The 19355-nt window shown below is 48.3% G+C and overlaps 3 protein-coding genes and 1 pseudogene across 27 annotated transcripts; 2 read left to right on the forward strand and 2 right to left on the reverse strand.

Moving 5' to 3' along the window:
* Nucleotides 1-798: 798 nt before the first annotated feature.
* LOC136476751 (tricin synthase 2-like) lies at nt 799-6531 on the reverse strand. 24 transcript variants are annotated; one of them, XM_066474693.1, is made up of 4 exons: nt 6071-6529; nt 5917-5996; nt 2660-2725; nt 799-1205 (listed from the first exon to the last, which is right to left on the reverse strand). In XM_066474693.1, exons 1-4 carry the CDS (start codon nt 6173-6175, stop codon nt 1193-1195), a joined length of 264 nt encoding a protein of 87 aa, XP_066330790.1. In that variant the 5' UTR covers nt 6176-6529; the 3' UTR covers nt 799-1192. The 24 variants fall into 24 exon arrangements, 4 of the variants coding, with proteins under 4 accessions (XP_066330790.1, XP_066330789.1, XP_066330788.1 ...); XM_066474692.1 differs by having other exon boundaries at nt 799-1217; XR_010763730.1 differs by having other exon boundaries at nt 800-1217; nt 3566-5996; nt 6071-6531.
* Nucleotides 6532-11255: 4724 nt separating this feature from the next.
* On the forward strand, nt 11256-11438 carry LOC136478920 (U2 spliceosomal RNA; annotated as a pseudogene).
* A 3871-nt stretch (nt 11439-15309) lies between these two features.
* LOC136476752 (aspartic proteinase nepenthesin-2-like) lies at nt 15310-16554 on the forward strand. The gene is made up of 2 exons (XM_066474694.1): nt 15310-15559; nt 15667-16554. The coding sequence occupies exons 1-2, from the start codon at nt 15421-15423 to the stop codon at nt 16413-16415; spliced, it is 888 nt and encodes a 295-aa protein (XP_066330791.1). The 5' UTR covers nt 15310-15420; the 3' UTR covers nt 16416-16554.
* Nucleotides 16555-16856: 302 nt separating this feature from the next.
* LOC136476750 (E3 ubiquitin-protein ligase ATL6-like) lies at nt 16857-18990 on the reverse strand. 2 transcript variants are annotated; one of them, XR_010763713.1, is made up of 2 exons: nt 17319-18990; nt 16857-16918 (listed from the first exon to the last, which is right to left on the reverse strand). XR_010763713.1 is itself a non-coding variant. In XM_066474687.1 (1 exon), exon 1 carries the CDS (start codon nt 18903-18905, stop codon nt 17745-17747), a length of 1161 nt encoding a protein of 386 aa, XP_066330784.1. In that variant the 5' UTR covers nt 18906-18990; the 3' UTR covers nt 17031-17744. The 2 variants fall into 2 exon arrangements, 1 of the variants encoding a protein (XP_066330784.1); XM_066474687.1 differs by lacking the exon at nt 16857-16918 and having other exon boundaries at nt 17031-18990.
* Nucleotides 18991-19355: the final 365 nt, after the last annotated feature.

The following is a 19355-nucleotide window of genomic DNA, read 5'->3' on the forward strand; positions in this document are numbered from 1 at the left end:
ACAGAGGCTAGAAATATACATGCTTCACTCCGATCCGTTTGTTCATTTGCCCGAATCAGTGAGAATCGTTGCTGGGTTCGGATTGAGGGGCGTGGGGTGGTGGACGTGGTATATATGGTATCCCCATGGGTGGGTTTGGCGTGCCGACCATACCACGATGTTCATGTCCTCGATGATGATCACAGGTGGGGGAGGAGGTGCTGCAAAAATATATATCATTTAAATGTAATGTATATAGCCACTAGCTAGCTAGCTAGTCATATTGCAGTTTGTTTGCAAAGAAGCAAGAAGATATATTGTGTGTTAAGAAAATGTACGTTACTACCTGGAGGAGCTTGTTCTTGTCGATTCTTCCCAAAACAGCAACATGTGCGAATACGTTCAAAGAGGCCGCCGCCGCTGCCTGAAATTTGAATGTATAATAATGTAATATACTCATAGTTTCAAACCTCTACCGCCGTTGCCTCCCTGTCGTCGTGAGTGCCCATCCCTATCCATGGAATGAAGATAGGATAGGCAGGATTATATAGGAAAGAAAAATCTTGTTCAACTCGACGAGATTCTCGCTCGATCTGGGTAGATTTGTGTGTAGTAGTGAGTGGTAGCACAGCACACTCCGCCGCCTCGATCCGGCAACGACGAGGGCGAGCGAGCAGCCGGCAGCGACAGCTTTTATATATAGTGGTATGTACTAGTGATTGGCGCGCGAGTGATGGCTGCAGTTATATATGAGAAATGGAATAATGTCGGCAAAGAATAAATATGACAGGTTTTACCTGGTTAATGGAATAGAGGCATTTGTTCCAATTACTCGGTCCACGGTTAGCCCAACAACACGGTAACACGCACACTGAATAGATGGCTTAACTTCTAAAACAGTTGCGACATGTTCAAATACTGTATATAGATTACATGATACAGAGGATGTCCAAATGGTACTTATATATATCTTACATGAGACAGTCCACACCAGGACCCTAGATGTCCAAATAGTATATAATTTTACATGAATCAGTCATAGGATAGAACTCCAAGGAGGTATAGTCTCTGAGATGGCACAACACAGCATAGCGCACATAGCAAAAGTCAAAGTAGCCGATGATCAGACATAGCTCTTAAGGAAAGTGGCATCAGCTTCTGATGTTGCTATGATGTTTAGCGTTGCTAATGAAGTTTCCAGCTTCGATCCGACTCAAAGTTGTGGGCTGGATAACAATCTATTTAAATCGTCAAAATAAAGGTCAATGCCTATTATGTCATTGCAAGCATGGTTTAAGAACTATTTAGCTGCGCGTGATAACAATTTAATTTAATGAAACTGACTCTCAGTGGGGGATTTCATTTCAATCTTTCCAAAGACAAGCTGGAGTAGTTAATGTATGCGAGACGTTGTGATCCAATATGCCATGTAAACTATGTGGCTGAGTAAAATTATTTTTGAACTAAATTATATCAGAACAAATGCATTCGATCTCCTGTATATACTTAACAAGGCTTCACATGTCAAGGAAGCTTCACACAAGCACCAGGTTCACACACTAAGCATTCAAACGTGTGAGATCACAAGCAGCACCTCTGTAGATTCACACTGCATGCAAGTGATAAGAAAATGGACAGACACAACAAAGTTTCAGTTAAGGATCATAGTCTCAGGTTCTACAATAGTCTCAGGTTCAGATACAGTAGTCCCAGGTTCAGAACTGAAATTAACTAAACAGAACTGAGATTAACTAAAGATGACTCATGACCAACTATTCTCCTGCACAAATGTACTCACAGGTGCACAGAAGCATCAGGTTCACACCAAAAAACTCACACATGCTGGGTAACTATTGTCCTGCACAGAAGCATTGCTACAAATGGATTTTTATGCACCACTCTGCATAAAGATTCAGCTCAAAAAATGGATGTGGCAGCCTACCAACACTATTTCTTAATTAATCATCCACCCTGATGCTAGCCACAATTCAAACAGGTTCAGTAGTTTACTGCATGATTTCCTACAGCCATGTAGCAGTTGGTTCAGTAATTTAAGAATACAACAAACAGGGTAGAGCAGATATGTAAAATAGAAAAAAAACAGTGCAAATTCAGTACTTTCAGTTTTTTGTTGTTTCTGCATGCTGTTCATTGATCTAAAACAGCTGAAATTTGTTTCAGTTATTTGCAAATCTGTAAAAAATTTCAACTTGATACGAGCTGATCTAACACATATCAAAAACTTCCCTCCAATAAACATACATTCAATCTCACAAGATTTGGGGATTTCTATCTTACTCATACAGGAAAAGACTGTAAGCATCAATAAATGGACATGCAAACAGAAAAGACAATTTAATTTTGCACTTTAATTTGGGGATTAATCTCGCACTTTAATTTTGCAAACAGAAAAGACATGTTGTAAGCATCACCAAATGGATTAGTATTGTTTCACATGTATGATGTATATGAATCTGCAGCCATGACAGTTTGAAGACAAGGAGATGAAAATCATCATGGAGCAAATAAGAATTAGGCACCATCAGTAACACATGATACAACCAAGGTAATAAGCAAGGGCTAGCTTATATATGGCTAAACATATATGAGGGTCAGTTTAATTTAAAAAGAAAAAAGGCAAAAGGGGAGGGATTGTATTTGTGCAGAAGCTTAAACAAACCTGGAAGATAGAAAAGTCCTTTGCTCCCCCAGGTGTTTCATCTGCACAAGGCCTGTGCACATTGAGCTGTAGAAACAAAGCATTAAATCCATTGCAATAATAGAGAAAGTAAATCCATGGTAACTAAGTGACATGAATAAGGACATCAATAATATATAGTTCTGAAGCCAAGCTAAGAACAAAAAAATGATTAAAATATTAAGTGCGGCATAATATTTGCGTGCGACCATGCACGGGTGATAACTTTGCGGTTTTATTTGTCAAATGGAACCTTGAGTGTAAAAAATATTTGACATAAAACAATTCATATGCACACCACGCCACGGTTATGGAATCTGGTACCTTCGATAGTTGGGATACCCATGTTCCAAGTATGATAGCTATAACTCTATCTTTGTTAATAGCTGAGAAAACAGAGCCAGATGGTAAGGTTGCTAAGCAAGCATTCCAGATGAAGTCTCAAACTTGGACAAATAAAAAATACATATTTTCAAAAGTGAAGGACTCGTGGATGTGCATGAAAACCAAACTCCCAGACAATAATAAAGACATAGCCGAAGATGTTTCACAAAAAAGATAATTGAAAATTGTAAACTCATCTTCATTTCTTAGAACATGCAAGTACCTAGAACAAATGGCAGGAATCGGCTTACCAGGTAGCCATCATCGGTGCTGCCCCCTATCCTCGTGTGCCACTCCCATTTCAAAATAGCCGTATGTATTTAGGAACATTTTTATCAGTAAGAAAACTGAACTACTTTTTTTACAGCCTACTTATCCTCTCAGGTTGTAGGCAACATTTAGCTGGTTGGCGAAAAAAGCCAAAAGCATAGTTGTTGGTAAAACATAACCATGTCAAGCACATTCCAGTACTAAAAAATGGAGGTGTCTGTGCAAGTTCTTTACCTGCCCATTGACTGCATACTCTTATCTTCTTTGCCCGCGTCTTCTTTCTTACTCATAATAATAATGATTCAGTAAGCATTTAGGTCTCTAAGGGCCATGTCAGCAAAAATAATAACATGAAACCTCCGAAATAAAGTTCTAGATTCACATTTCTAGGTTTATGAAATGAATGTGATCAATATATCAACAACATCACCAAACAAAAATTGTAGGCCCTGGAACTACATTGATAGGGACTGCAACAAACTAAATGCGCTCAAGTTTCAGTGTAGGTACTGTGAGCTCTAAAACAAAGAAAAACCCGAAAGAAATTGCCGAGAAGCATGCCATAGAATGCATTGACAATAATGTCATCAGCAGAAAATAAACCTCCACACAGGGTCGCCTCAAACACAGAAAAAATAACATCTGCAGCCATATCCAAGCTTTTCTCATGTGCTGTTTTTATACACTGATTTCATATTGGTTAATGTTGCAGGAGCTGATATACTTCCCATTATAATCAATCTATGCAGCACATTCATGGAACAGTACTAAAATGCTAGGTGAATTTATGAAAAGAGCGAATAGCAAAAGAACTTCCATGCACAGTACTGAACATGAAACCTAAAGGAAACGATCAAAGCATCACTTTCAACCTAGCAGGACAGTAAAAGAACAACAAATGGCACTACTGGTACTTCTGTGATCTCAAACTTCTAATAGTGTAGCTAAATATGTACCAGCGATTAGTAAGCTAACATATAGTATGCAACCCAACTAAGTGAGTAGGGTCATGATGTTTGTTACAAACCAGATAATGCTTTTTTTCCAAGTGGTTGGCTTGTTCTGAGATTTTACAATGTGCATATAAATTGTATCAAACTAAAAATTCAAGGTTTAATCTATATGGAAATTTTAGCACATGGTAGAAGAAATATGATAAAAGCAATGGATCAGGAACACCTTAATGCCGTTACACCTGCTGATAGCCCTCAAAATGCACCCATGGAATGAGGTTGTCTCGAAACAAAATTCTTGCACAAGAACATACATTATCTCTGTTGAACTTGTCCAATGCAGCAACCACCATCGTTTTGACTTCATCATGCAGTTCCCTGTTCTTGCATCTCAAATATTTGTCGTACTCTGCCTTGCTTACCCCCGTAGGCTCAGGTTCAGGTTCTTGTTGCAGGTGCGACATGCCCACAACAGAGGAGGGGGCGCACGTGAGCAAGTGCCCGCAGAGGAAATCAAATTCGTCCTTGGAGAGCTGGTGACCTTGATGAGGCAGCCCAGAGATTTGACACAGACGCCGGCGATCCAAGAAACTCTCTCTGCGCAGGTGGGCTGGGGTGGAACGCAGCGGTGGCAGCAGCAGCATGCGCTTCCGGGATACTCACAAGGCGAGACGTTCGTCCACCCTTTCACCAGTAGCGACGGGTCTGGATGCTTGGCGGCTACTGCTGCGCATCTGAGGGCCATCTCCATGGCGGCGGCGGCGTTCCTGAAGGAGAAGAACTTGACCCCGCGTCTGGTGATGATGAGGGCGGCGGCGGCCATGGGGTCGGCGTCGAGGTACGCCAGGGCCTCCACGTCGGGAAGGCGGGGGAAGAGGCAAGCTAGAAAGGCGATGAGGCCGTCCAGCGACCGCTTGGCCGCCATGTCTCCTCCTCCGCCGCAGCCCGCCAACTCAGCGCCTCCTCCGCCCGCCGCCAACTCTGCAATGGAGGCGTTGATGCGAATGTTTGTTGCGGGATTCAGGAGGCCCAAGCAGCAGCAGTATCCGCTCTCCAGATACTCCTTGGAGATCCCAACAATCCCCGCCTTGCTCTTGCGGTACAACTTGTCGATCTTGGCAACAACTCGGTCATAATCATCTAGTTTGAACGCGCCGAAATTATCCGGAACTTCTCTCGGCCCAAAGATGCTCATGGTGCTGCTGCTGCTGCAGGCTGGGTCGCGGCCGCCCTTGGACTTGGAGATGCAGCTAATCGAAGGTAGATCGAAGCGGAGTTTGGGCATGGAGCCAATCACGGACGACGGATCGCGGGAGCTCGGCATCGCCGGGATCGGCGGTGACGGGACTGGCTTGTTGACGCTCGTGGATCGGCGGCGGCGTGTCGGGGTTTGGGGACACAGATTCGACGTGACTTTGCATCATCAGAATCAGAAGATATATATAGCTTCGGCTTGTTCGGGATCGGGCCCAAATTAGGAAATATTAACCTTTTTCCCATTTATTTATATGTATACTTCTTGTTGTATGTATGTATTTCGATATGATCTCATTGATTCCTTCACAAAGGAAGGAACAAATATAGTAGTAGTTGCAACTTGCAATTTTAATAGCAAACTCTTGTTGTACGTACTAGGTGTGCTGCTGGGTGATGAGGCGGAGCTCGCGCAGGCACTCGTGCTCCCGCGGGTACACCATCGTGTTGAGCATGTACTGAGGAAAGAGACATGCCATCAGCAGCAACGACGACATGGATGGACCATGGCAGGTGAGGTGAGGGTACGTACCTCGTAGAGTGCTTCGCTCTTGAGGAGCGTCTTGGTGCTCTCTTTGCTGTGGATGTTCTTCACCTCGCTGCTCCCGCCGCCGCCGCCGTCGCTGGCAGCAGCCATGGCCGCCGTGTCCGTCCTCCTCCTCGCCGCCGCCGCCGACGAGCCCTGCGTCCGTAGCCTGCGGCGCCACGGCGCCCGAGGTAGCTGGTCGATCTCTGCTAGCGCTCAACTACTACTCTGAATGGCATCGCGTCCCACATGGACATGGGCCATGGAGGAGGATGGAGGATGGAGCACGAGCACAGGCGCAGGCCAAGTGGTGGCTGATCCGATCCGCTTGCGAGCTGTCGCTGTGCTGCGTGCTCACCGCTCACGTCCCGTCCGATGGGGATTGGGGAGGACATCAGATCATGATGCCTCTTGTCGTCGGCTTCGGCGGCCACCTAGCTCTGACGCATGTGGCGAGGACGTGCACGCTTCCCGGCTGCAGAGCGACCATGACGCCGCCTTGCCGGCCTTGTCACGGGGCTACATCCGTGTCGGCGTGTCGCATTCGCATCCTATGTAGGAGTAACAGAACATTTTTTTTGGGGGGGGAGTGTCCTACTCGAACCTTTTTTGTTCTCTTTGTAAGAACAATCTTTTCCGTTGCTAGAAAATTATGCGTCAGAAAAAAAGAGAGAATTGTTACACCACAGACCATGGATACACAAGGGAATCCATCTACGTGCCTGTTTAGAGCTGATAGTTGGCGGCTAAAAATTAGCTCCAGATGAGCTAAACTGGAGGACCAACAAATGGGTTAGGGTTACAAATTAGCAAAGCCTTTAACAGTAAGTAGCCAAGCACGACTATAGCTAACCGTTTTTTTGGTGAAGTTAAAGTTGTTTCTAGATACCCGTCTCGTAAAATAGCGAGGCCCCGTTCGCGGGTCTGAAACTTGGTTGAAACTGACTGAAAAATACTATTCTGGCTAAATTGTTGTGAGAGAAAAACATTGTTCCGGCCGAAAAAAGAAGCCGAACATAGGGTAAGCCGAACATGACCTATATGATAGATCAAAAGAATAAAATAACTATAATACTATTCTCTGTTTTCTCTCTCTCCTATTTCTTCTTCCTCCTCGTCTCATCTTCTTCTCCGTAACCTCCTCCCCAATGCCTGCACCCGCCCCGGTGGCCACGAGTGTGCGCACTCTTTTCCCAAGCAGGGGCAAAGCCCAACTTGGCATATACTAGGGCCCACATTACGAGATGGAGACGTGAAAAACTACTATTTCTATTTTTATCCCGCCCATTCCTATATGAGAGCAGAATTTAAAGGAGTTTTATGGATGAAGCTGATTGCAAAAAAAAAACAGTTTGGCAAAAATCAACTTCAACCAACTTATAAAATTGGTGGTGAAACTGTGCCTAATAGAAACTAATAATTGATTGTGAAAGATTTATGCACCTATGGGCTACTGCTCCAAAAGTATCATATTTTTTCTTCCTAAAACCATGATGTTTTCCAACTCTAAAATAGTATTAGGAGGAATAAATAAGAACATGTCCAAGTGTTTGTAATAAATCACTCATTGTCGGTGCAGAATGTGACTAACTAGTAAATATTTGTAGTTTTGCCGTATGTTGTGATCGGAGGTGGCCTAGCACTCAATGACACAGGATTTATACTGGTTCAGGCAACGTGCCCTACGTCCAGTTTGGATCGGTTAACGACTTTATTCCTGAGCCTTGGTGCTCGAAGTCTGTAGTGGGGTTACAAACGAGAAGGAGAAAGATGGGGTGTACAAGAGGTCCGGTCGGCTCCGGTCGGAAGGGCCGGGAGCGACAGGAGCTACGCTATGAGCTAAGTGTTCAAGCGCGTGCTTGAGGTCCGAACCTGACTGTTCTGTGGTCGTAGACCAGTGAACTTGGTTGAACTAATGGGACTAAGAAAGGTTCTTCAAAAAGCCTTAGAGAGAAAGAAAACCTCTTTCCTCTTTGGAGGGAGCGCACCCCCTTTTATAGATAAAGGGGGTGGCTTTATAAGTGAGGGTACGTATGCTACAGAGCTTTGTTTCCCATGTCGACGGGTACAAGATAATGGTAGGCGCCCACAACACTGTTGATGTCACTGTAGAATGTCGGATGCATGTAGGAGGTTGCGCTGCCTTGTTTAGGAATGGTGGACGTCGGTACCTGCAAATACTGTTTGATGCCTAGAGGCATGTGAGGAGTGTCACCATGTTCACCCCATACGGTAAATCTCTGCGCCCACAACACTATTGATGCCCAGAGGCATGTGGGGGTGGGGGGCCTTACCGTACGGGAGTTTGAACGACGCCTACAATACTGTAGAGGGAAATGTTGGCGCCTATAATACTGTTTGTGTTAGGGCAGTTGCAGAGTACTGTTCCTGCAGATGTACAGGGTATGGTCCCTGGTATCATGGTTTGACTTATGCGCCCTGGCTTGCTTTCTCCGTTCGCCCCTGCCTCCTTTCGAGCGGGCGTTCCTGGTCGGATGGCCCTAGTCGGCTCTGGTCGCGCCAGTCGGAGAAGAGCGGTGAGTAGGGTTTCTGCACCCCAGTCGGAGACGCGGGGTCGGAGTCGGAAGTAGCGTTTTGGGCCAGGTCTTCCGATCGGAGAGGCCGTTCGAAGGCGGCTGGAGTCCGAAGCTAGCGCTCCGGTCGGAGAGGTGGTCCTACACCCCTAAGACATCAAAATTGTGGTCCTACACACAGTTTAGTTATCGGTACTTTTTTCCCACGAAATCGTAAGTTTCTTCTCCGTCGCTGCCGCCTCCCTGCACCTTCTGCCATCCCCAACCTTCCCCTGCCGGCGGTAGCCATCCACGTGGCCTCGTCGAGCTGGGCGAGCAGGCCCTCGGTGGTGGTCGCTGCTGCCTAGCTCTCCCAGTCGGCCACCCGGAAGCAGCAGCAGGCGGCCGGTAGCCATTGAGAGCCACAGGAAGCAGCAGGCGGCCACAAGGACGGAACATGGCTGTCTGCATCAATCCGGCAATCAATAAAATCAATCCTGCCTCCTCTGTTGTCCGTGCTGCGGCCGGTTGCTCACCTATCGGCACTCGTGGCCCGTATACAACACCGATACGGCACCGCCGTGGAGCTCCGCCTCCGCGTCTGGCCGTCTGGGAGTCGCATCGGCTCCTACTGGGCGCGGGTGACGAGGAGGGCGTGGGCATGTTCTTGCTGGCCCTGGATGCAGGACGCGTCGTCTCGCTGGTGCGCCCGCGCTCCAGCGCTGTGGTCCCGTGGAGGCGGAGGAAATACATCTCATGCGAGGATACGCGCGACCGGCGTTGCGCTTAACTTTACGCGCATAGGCCTCGTTTTTTTCCAGGTGCTAAAAGACTAGGAGATAAGATTAGGAGTTACTAGACATGCATTTTTTCAATCTTACTAAAAAATCATGGATAAGGAAATTGTTTTAGAAACTCCTGGAGATGCTCCAAGCCGGCCGAAGAGCTGAACATAGAGCTGATTTATTTATGTGCGTTTTTTTAGGGGAATTTAGCCGATACAAACATGACCCTAAGTGTAAGTTGGCAAGGCCCATACGCCACACAAGCACGCATGCCACTGGTGGGCCGTCCTGTTGCCATAAAAATCACGAGGGCGGCGTACGTGGACCCCCCACTTACAGCCCGAGCCCGTGATTCTGTGGTATAAAAAACAAGAATCTGAAGCAGTGTTGACGGACCAGCTGACTTGCCTGGTCGCCCTCTCAACGTCGTCCGCCGAATCCGATCCGGAACGCTCTCGGACGAGCAGTCACGGTTCAGCTAGCACCAGGACGACCAGGATGGAGGGAGCTAGTTTTGGAGTGTTCTAGGAACCCACTAGCTAGCGTGCCCATCACCGGCTCACCAAGCAAGCAAAGCAAAGCACGCAGCCTACACGGAGGCGAGTGTTCCAAGGGGAAGCGGGTGCTCACTGCTCACCTCGCGCACGCCGCCTTGGGTTCCGACGACGGGGCCTCCTCGCGCTCGCGCCGTCGACGTCGCCTCCGGCCACTGGCGGAAGAGCCGACGCGTCATCGCCACAGGCGGCGTGGAGGTTCTTCCTCCGACGCGACGGGCGGCCGCGCGCGCACTACGCGCCCAGCTGGCGACGACGACAGGTGGTGCGGCAAGACGGGCCGTTCACCGTTGTGCAGGCGCCGGCCATGCACAGCATGTTCGCCCTGTTCGCTTGTTTATAAATAGTATTTTTTATTCAACGAATATTATTTTTTTCTCATAATAAATCAGCTAAAAATATTTTTAGTCAGCCCAGCAACATGTCAGTTGTCGGTGGTGTTGCCCCGCGGCAGCGACTGCCGCTGGCGTCTAGCTAATTAAGCAGCTAGCTCGGTTGCCGTCGCCGATGGATGGCCGCTTGCTTGCTTGCTCTCGAGCAGCGAGTTGCTTCTACTCCTCTCCCGGCGTCTTGGCTACTAGTATTACTACAGTATCTCTGTCTCACACCCACCGTACGTCCTTACCAGTGGACTCGGCCATGGTGATAAAGATGGCCAGCACGTGGTCCGACTCCGGCACACCACCCGCCGCCGCCGGTGCGCATGCACAATCAGTTGAGCTCTTTGGCTCGTTGCTCTCTCTGATCTGCCGCCCTTCCTACTGCCTTGGTCGTAGTTTTTTTTCATTTTCTTTTATAGGGGGTCCTGCCTTGGTTGGTTGGTGACAAGGATGGTCGGGTCGGACAAGGACACGCACAATGCTTCACTGCTCAACTGGTCCATCGGACCATCGCGCTCGCAACGAGGATAAGAAGGTGCCACGAAAACGACAGTTGGGCTCTGTTCGGCATCCGCATCCGTTTCTTCTCCTTAGGTCCATGGGCCATGAAGCCCGTATGAGTTTCTCTGCATATCCTTCTCCAAGACCAGTATTATTATTATAGTATATATATACTGATATTTGTAATCTAATCCTGTTTTAGTTTTGTACAGTACCGCTACGGGAGAAGAGTTGCAACCCAAAGGAAGCAATAAAACTACCCGAGGACAACCAACACAACCTATACCTTTCTCGGCAGTGGCGGATGTGGGATGCGGGATAAGGGGGGGCTAAAACAACAGAGATGTTGATTTGCACGAAGATTTTACGGTGAAATCAAGTTTTTGCTACAGTAATTAGTATTGAAATCAAGAAATTAGGGGGGGCTGGAGCCCCCCAGCCCCCCCTTTGGATCCGCCACTGTTTCTCGGTCTTTTGGCTATAAGAATCAAGTGTAGTTTCTGTTCTTATCAGTTTGATATCTGATATTATGAGGCACCACTTCACAATGATATATTGAACTTATTTTTTTGTGGGGGAGGAATCATATTAAGCTTGGGCTTGGTGCACCCCAACCAAATCAATTGTAGCTTGGGCTTGCCGCGCCCCAACCAAATCAATTCTCAATGTTTATTTTGTTGGTATAGTAGCATTGTGCGTGTGTGCATATATATAAATAAAATCTCAAATGAAAACTCAGATATAAGTATCTGAGCTAACTTCTACCAAACTCTCGGCAGTTCCCGATAACATTTTAGGTTTCTTATATATATATATATATATATATATATATATATATATATATATATATATATATATATAATCATTGCTAGTGTTAAAATATTTGTAGTTAGTCCTTCAATAGAACGAACGAGTTTCACATGAGTCATATAGTGGTCTTACCAAAATTAGTTCATTTTCACATAAAGCAGGAGAGAAAAATACTCGAGTTTCAAAGAGAGTCTTAGTCTGAACATACATAAATAATACATATTTATCATGACAAAACTTTAACATCTCATACTTTTTTTGAAACAAAAAATATCATATACTCTGGACTTATTATAGATGTTATAACGGTGATACAATAAAAGTTAAAACTCGAAAAGCAAGACATGTGTATCGTGTCAAATAGTCACTACCGGCAAAACCCGAAATACACTCGGCAAAGGCTTTGCCGAGTGCCGTACTCGGTAAAGGGCACTCGGCAAAAAATTAATTGGCAAAGAAGCCTTTGCCGAGTGTTTTTTGTCGGGCACTCGGCAAAGCTTTTGCCGAGTGTCGGAAAAGCACTCGATAAAGATTTATACTCGGCAAAATAAAAATGCGAAAAAAACCCAAAAATAATAGCAAAATTTTTTTCCCCGGGGGAGGCAGCCACCGGCCAGCGCTGCATTTTTTTTGCACAAAATTCGCGGCTAACGTGACCAACGGGATTCAAACTCACGACCTCTCCCTCGCATGTCTGCTGCTCTACCACTGCACTACACTATCACTTGTGTCTAGATTCCGTTATCTATCCTCATATATTATACTAAATCGAGAGTAAATTGCTTGTTTGAGGCCCTAAACGAATTCAAATCAAAAAGTGGTCAACTACAAAGTTTCATAACTTTTTAAGATCTACAATTTTTATTTAGGAAGTTTTTTCATCCGAGGTCGTTTGAAAAATTCGAATTTCAAATTTGAGAGATTCAAACGTAGTTTTGTATGATAAGATGATTTCAAATTAAAAAGTTGTCAACTACATAGTTTCATAACTTTTGGAGATCTACAATTTTCATTTAGGAAGTTTTTCCATCCAATGTCTTTTGAAAAATTCAAATTTTAAAATTTTTAAATTCAAACGTCGTTTTTGCATGACAAGATAATTTCAAATCAAAATATTGCCAAATACAAAATTTCATAACTTCTCAAGATCTACAAAGTTTATTTTGGTCATTTGTCCATCCGATATAGTGGTAGTAACATTGTTTACAAATCTTATATATCTCTCTTCTACTTTCATGAAACTAATACGAGAGATGTAGATTTTATGAACAACGTTATTGTCGCTTTGTCAAATGAAGAAATGACCAAAATAAACTTTGTAGATCTTGAGAAGTTATGCAACTTTGTAGTTGAAAAGTTTTTCATTTGAATTCATTTAGGGCCTCAAAAATTGCTTTGAAAAAATGATTTGCCGAGGGTAAAAAAAATGCACATGACAAAATGCCTCTTTGCCGAGTGCCAAAACAAAGGCACTCGGCAAAGACGCATTTTGCCGAGTGCCAAAAAATGGCACTCGGCAAAATACATCTTTATCGAGTGCCAGAAAAAAGGCACTCGGCAAAGACGCATTTTGCTGAGTGCCGAAAAATAGCACTCGGTAAAATACATCTTTGCCGAGTGCCAAAAAAAACACTCGACAAAGCCATCTTTGTCGAGTGTTTTTTTTTTGCCGAGTATATTTTATTTGGCACTCGGCAAAGACCGTCTTTGCCGAGTGTCCGATAAAATACACTCGGCAAAGCTTCTGACACTCGGCAAAGTGTCGGTTTCCTGTAGTGAGTGTGACCATGTCCAGAGGATTACTCTGGACTTTCACAAAAGGGTAAAGTTCACTTTAGGACCTCCAACTATCGTAGAAGTATGGATTTCAACCTCCAACTTCAAAACCGGATAATATTGGCCCTCCAACTCTCGAAAAAGTTCACTTTAGGACCCTGGCCGGTTACCCAGGCGGTTTTGCATGGCACTGTAGCAGTGCTGACATCAGCGATGGCGTCAGCACTTCTTTTTAATTTGCAAAATTGATATCTTTTTATTCGAAGCTTCAAATATAGCAAATAATATATCAATTTTGATGTCTCGACGAGCTCTTCGCAATGGTGTACTCCGTTTTGTTGTTTGAGATAATTTTATTTCATGAAAAAAATAAATATTTCTACAAAACAAGTTAGAATAACAGAACTCGTGGAATTTGTTAGATAAATAATATTTTTATTATTATGTAACACGAAATGTTGTCTTTTTAGGTTCATTTGACCATAGAATATATAAGTTTGATCATTTTTTAAATGCAATAATTCAAAACTTGTTTTGTAGAAATATTTCTGCTTCGTGTCCGCCCGGTCCGCAAATATTTCTGCAATAATTCAAAATATTTCTGCAATAATTCAACAAGGGCGCCGTGTCCGTCCGGTTCTGGCTGCACGACACGAGCTTCTGCTTCGTGTGCTGCGACCTCACGTCGGGCGGGCGCGAGGGCGACGAGGCGCACCGCAACGCCGACGCCACGGAGATCCTCGCCCGGACGACCTTCCCGCGGGGGCACGCGCTCAACTTACCGATGCCGCACAAGATTCTAGACCACGAGTAAGCCACTCACTATTGCTGCTACCTGCTCCCTCAATTCAATCTAGCTATCCACTGCCACTTCATGCGGTCATACTCATGCCATGCCAGCCAGGAAACAGATACGTACAGGTCGGCCGAATGGTCGTCCAGTTCCCGTGTGCTGCAATAGTAGCCGTAGGAAAGGAAAAAGGACAGGTGTACACGAATCGTATACTGTATCGGATTTGGGTACAAGATAAATATAATACTACTACTACCACTAGCTACTTAATTTCACCACAAAAACAGAAAAAAAACCTACACTAGGAGCAGTAAACATATCGTTTGATCGTGTCATATGTTGACAGTTAGTTAACCGCAGCTAGGGAAGGTTAATTCAAAAATATCTAAGCGATCGTGGCAGGTCTGATTGACCGTCCAACTCCCTGTTTTATATACTGACTATGTTGGTGTTGTACATATACAAATATACAAAGTATATAAAATACTTGCATACGTCAGCTTAATTGCATAAATTGTTTTGTAGAAATATTTATTTTTTCATAAAATAAAATTATCTCAAACAACAAAACGGAGTACACCATTGCAAAGAGCTCGTCGAGACGATCAAAATTGATATATTATTTGCTATATTTGGAGCTCCGAATAAAAAGATATCAATTTTGCAAATTAAAAAGGAGTGCTGACGTCACTGCTGACGTCAACACTGCTACAGCCATGCAAAACCGCCTGGGAAACCGGCCAGGGTCCTAAAGTGAACTTTTTTAAGAGTTGGAGGATCAATGTTATCCGGTTTTAAAGTTAGAGGTTGAAATCCATACTTCTACGATAGTTGGAGGTCCTAGTGAACTTTACCCTTCACAAAATGGTGACACACACAAAGTTAGGTTTGCACGCAGACGACGTGCTGTGTCCATATGACCATATGTCCATATCACATGGCCATATATATGCATTTGTGTGGCTGGCCATTCTGCTGGGATATACATATCCCTTCTAGACTCGTGATAACACACACATAGATTCATGGCTAGCCATGTGCGCCTCTCGCAAGGTTGCTCCTCTAGCTCCATGTTCATCTGCCTCCTCTGAATCTTCTCGCCAAGGCTGTGCCAGACAGACCCGCCGCCCTACAATTAAACTGATGCACATCATCAGAAGCTCAGACACCCAGTCTCGCACAAAGCATTGAGTACGTGGTTGCAACATTGCCAAGCGCGTATCCATCAACACAGCTTGCGTGCAATGGGCGCCGCCAGGACGCCGCTCCTCGCGCTCGCCGTCGTTCTGCTCCTTGCCGCCGCCATGACCGTCGGCGGCCACGAGCACGCGCTCACGCGCCTGGCTGATGATCCCACTGCTGAGCGACCGCACAAAAGCGTTGGTGAGTAATAACCTGACCTCCTTCAGTTCTCTGCCACCTGATGAGCTATCACATCCATCTGTTTGTCTCGCCGTGGGCTGCTAACATGTACGCGCGTGCCATGGCAGTTACCCCTAGGACACAGCAGCAGCTGAAGTTCTTCAAGAACCACGCGTCGGACATGGCCGATCTCCTCCCTAGCCAGGGGCAGCAGGGCGGCGGCAGCTACGACGACGATCCGAGCGAGCCGGGCAGTGGCCGGCAGGGCAGCAAGCTGGGCGACGGGAGCAACGGCGGTGGGCAGAGCCGGCAGGCCCCGGCCACCCACTCCAGCACGTACCTGTACTGCTACCAAGTGGGCACGCCCCCACAGAGCGTGACCGGCGTCCTGGACATCTCCAGCGAGCTCGTGTGGACGCAGTGCGACTTGTGCGCCACCTGCGGCGGCGTCACACCGGCCACGCCCTTCTACGACTCGACGCTGTCGACCACGATGGCGGCGGTGCAGTGCACGAGCGACACGTGCCAGAAGTTCGCAGCGCAGAACTGCAGCGCGGACGTCTCCCGGTGCGGCTACAACATCTACATGTACAGCAGAGGCGGCGCCGGCGAGGCCAACAGGCCCAACACCACCCGGTACCTCGCCACCGAGTCCTTCACGTTCGGTGCGACCCGCGTGGACGACGTCGTCTTCGGGTGCGGCCACGACAGCGTGGGCGACTTGGGCGGCGCGTCCGGCGTGATCGGCCTCGTCAGGGGCCCCTTCTCACTGGTGTCGCATCTCGGGCGCTTCTCCTACTACCTCCACCCCAACGACAACAGCTCCGGCGGTGACACCCCGAGCTACTTCTGTTATGAACGACGTATAGGAATATGAAGTAAAGAATCAAGCCACAGAGGAGACACACGATTTAACGTGGAAAACCCCTCCGAAGTGAAGGGGAAAAACCACGGGCACCAGCCAGCAACAATCTCACTATCTCAAGAGTTTTGTGTTACACGCCTATGACGGCTTACAAGAGAATCAAGTCTCCACGAAACCCTAGCAAGGATGTATATACCGTACCGTACCGCGGGAGGCTCCGCCCCCCGCACCCCCCCGAGCACAGGGGCGAGACCTGATGGGCCGGCTTCAGACTCCGCTACGCTCCGGCCCAAGCCTCCGGCGACGGGCCTCCGCTTCGCTCCGTCAGAAGCCTGGCCTATATCTTAGAGTGAATTTGGAACAACTCCACCAACTTCGTCCACTTTGGCGACGAGGCCACACCGCAGACCAAGCGCGCCTTGACCACCCCGCTACTGGCCAGCGATGACTACCCCAACTCCTACTTCGTCGGGCTGACTGACATACAGGTCGACGGCAAGGACCTCATCATCGCCCTACAGTACAAATGAACACAGCACATCATCGTCAGAAACAACTCCACGCCAGTCGCACAAGCATCGCGTATGTACGGCTACGTTCGCTTCGCTAAAAAGACAAGCTAAAAAAAATACTCTGTTCGCTGATTTATTATGAGAGAAAAACATCGTTACTTCCCTTCCGTGAGAAAGTACAGCTCACGAGACAAGCTACCAAGCGCATCGTATCCGCTAATAACAGCCTGCGTTGCGTGCAATGGGCGCCTGCAGGATGCTGCTCCTCATGCTCACCGTCGTTGTTTTGATTCTCGCCACCGCCGGCGGCAAGCTCCCCGTGACTGCCGTCGGCGGCCACGAGCACGCGCTCGCTGATCCCACTGCTGAGCGGCACAAAAGCGTTGGTGAGTAATAACCTGACCTTCCTTCAGTTCTCTGCCACCTGATGATCGAGCTATCACATCGATCTGTTTGTCTCGTCGTGGGCTGCGCTAACACGTACGCGCGTGCCATGGCAGCTACCGGAGCCGGAGCCTCCGCCGCCGGCGCCGTGGAAGACGACAAGGCGTACATCGTCGGGCGGCCTCTGTTCAAGGTTCCACCCAGCAGCCCGTGCCGTCGTGCCAAGTCCGCGCGCTGCTGAAAGGATTTGGATCTAGCTCCTGTCTGTCACTCAGCATATTTGCCTGGACTGCACGCCGGCCGATGAGAATTCATTAGTTCTCTCAAATTAATAGTATATATACAAATCCACTTACTCTAAATTTGCCGCCGCGCAGCGCCTAAAAGAGGATTCCTAACTTTTTACTGGGACCAGGATAGTGTACAGTGAGCTTAAAATGCCACGTCAAACATGGGCGCCAAGCGAGGAAGCTCCGCCGTCGCACTGCTCCACGGCCTTGCCGTCGTCGCCGGCGAACTTGGCACCCTTGGCTGGCGCGTCGGCCTCACCGCGCCGTGCGGAGCCCCACACTGGCAGCCTCGCGGAGAAGGTGCGCGCCAGGAGGGACATATTGGGCCACCGGCCGGAGTTGCCGAGCCGGACGCTCCTTCCAGCGCGGCGCGTGGTCGTCCCGTCACCATCACCACCCGTCTGGACGCTCGCAGACCGCCGAAGGTTGCCCGCCGAGACGGCTTCCCGGAGAAGGTGGTCGGGCAGCCTCAGCGTGTAGCGCTCCGAGTCCGAGGTGGAACTGGAAGAAGGCGAGTGCGACGGCGCGACGAGCGAGTGCCCCGTGGTGTGCGAGCGCGGGAACTGCGCGGGGCGCCGGCCCGACTTGCTTCGCAGCGCGCGCTTCACGCTGCCAATCCGCATCAGCTCGGCGGCCTCCTCCCTCCTGACCCTCTGGTCCTCTGTCTCTGTCTCCCCGGAAGCGGCAGCGGCAGCGGCGTCGGCTTGGTCCGGCGGCGCTACAGGGACGACAGGCGGGATGACTTCCGTGGCCGGAACAGCAGCCAACGCGGCGGGGTCGAGGACGGCGCGGCAGACGGGGCACGTGACGTGCGACGCGAGCCAGGCGTCGATGCAGTCGGTGTGGAACGCGTGGGCGCACCTGGGCAGGAGCCGGAGCGTGTCGTCGTCGTCGAACTCGGTGAGGCAGACGGCGCACTCGAGCGCAGCGCCATTGCCTGCCTCCTTATGCGCCCTGACGTCGGCGTAGGCCATGGTCGGGAAGGAGTCGAGCACGGCCCGGTCGAGGCCGCGCATCCTCCTGGACGCGTAGGTGATCCCGGTCCCGACCCGCCCCAGCCCCACAGGGTACTCGTCGTCGTCGTCGGGCCCGCCAAGCGGGGGGCCCGCGCATCGGCGGAGGTAGATGGAGAAGAAGCCGAGCAGGAAGAAGGTGGTGACGAGCACGACCATGACGATCGCCATGGACGGGTTGAAGTTCTTGGGGTTAAAGTAGTCCGGCCCTTTGCCCGGCTGCGCCGTCACGGAGTCCACGGCGGCGCCGGCGAGAGCCACCGCGGCGAGAAGGAGGAGACGGCGGTCATTGATCGGGCCCATGTAGCTAGCTATCTTTCTGGGGCCTGAGCGGAGGTTGTGGGGGTGAGCAGTGGCCTCTGTCCTCTCGTCTCCTTTTTCCGGTGGGAGGGAGTATTAATGGAGAGTGGAGTGGAGAGCGACCGCGGGAGTGGGTCACTGCGACGACGGAAGGGAAACGGATAAAGGGCCCAGGGCGAAACACGATTTTGTATTTGTATATATATTTATTTAAGGAAATGGAAATCCGCGCGACGAGAAAAAAAGGAAGACGACGTTTCTGCACGTACGCCCGCGTGCGGGCTGCAACATGTTTCATGTGGATGCGAGAAGACTTTGGTGCCGGAAAGGACCTTCAGCACGTTCGCTGGTCGTAAACGATCGTAAATTTTTAATTAAAATAATATTTTTTTATCATATTAAACTAGTCAACAATAATAATCTATGATACGATCGTGTCTAACCCAGCCGAAC

The sequence above is a fragment of the Miscanthus floridulus genome, chromosome 8 (assembly GCF_019320115.1).
Source record: "Miscanthus floridulus cultivar M001 chromosome 8, ASM1932011v1, whole genome shotgun sequence".
In the NCBI taxonomy this organism is placed as follows: Eukaryota; Viridiplantae; Streptophyta; class Magnoliopsida; order Poales; family Poaceae; genus Miscanthus; species Miscanthus floridulus.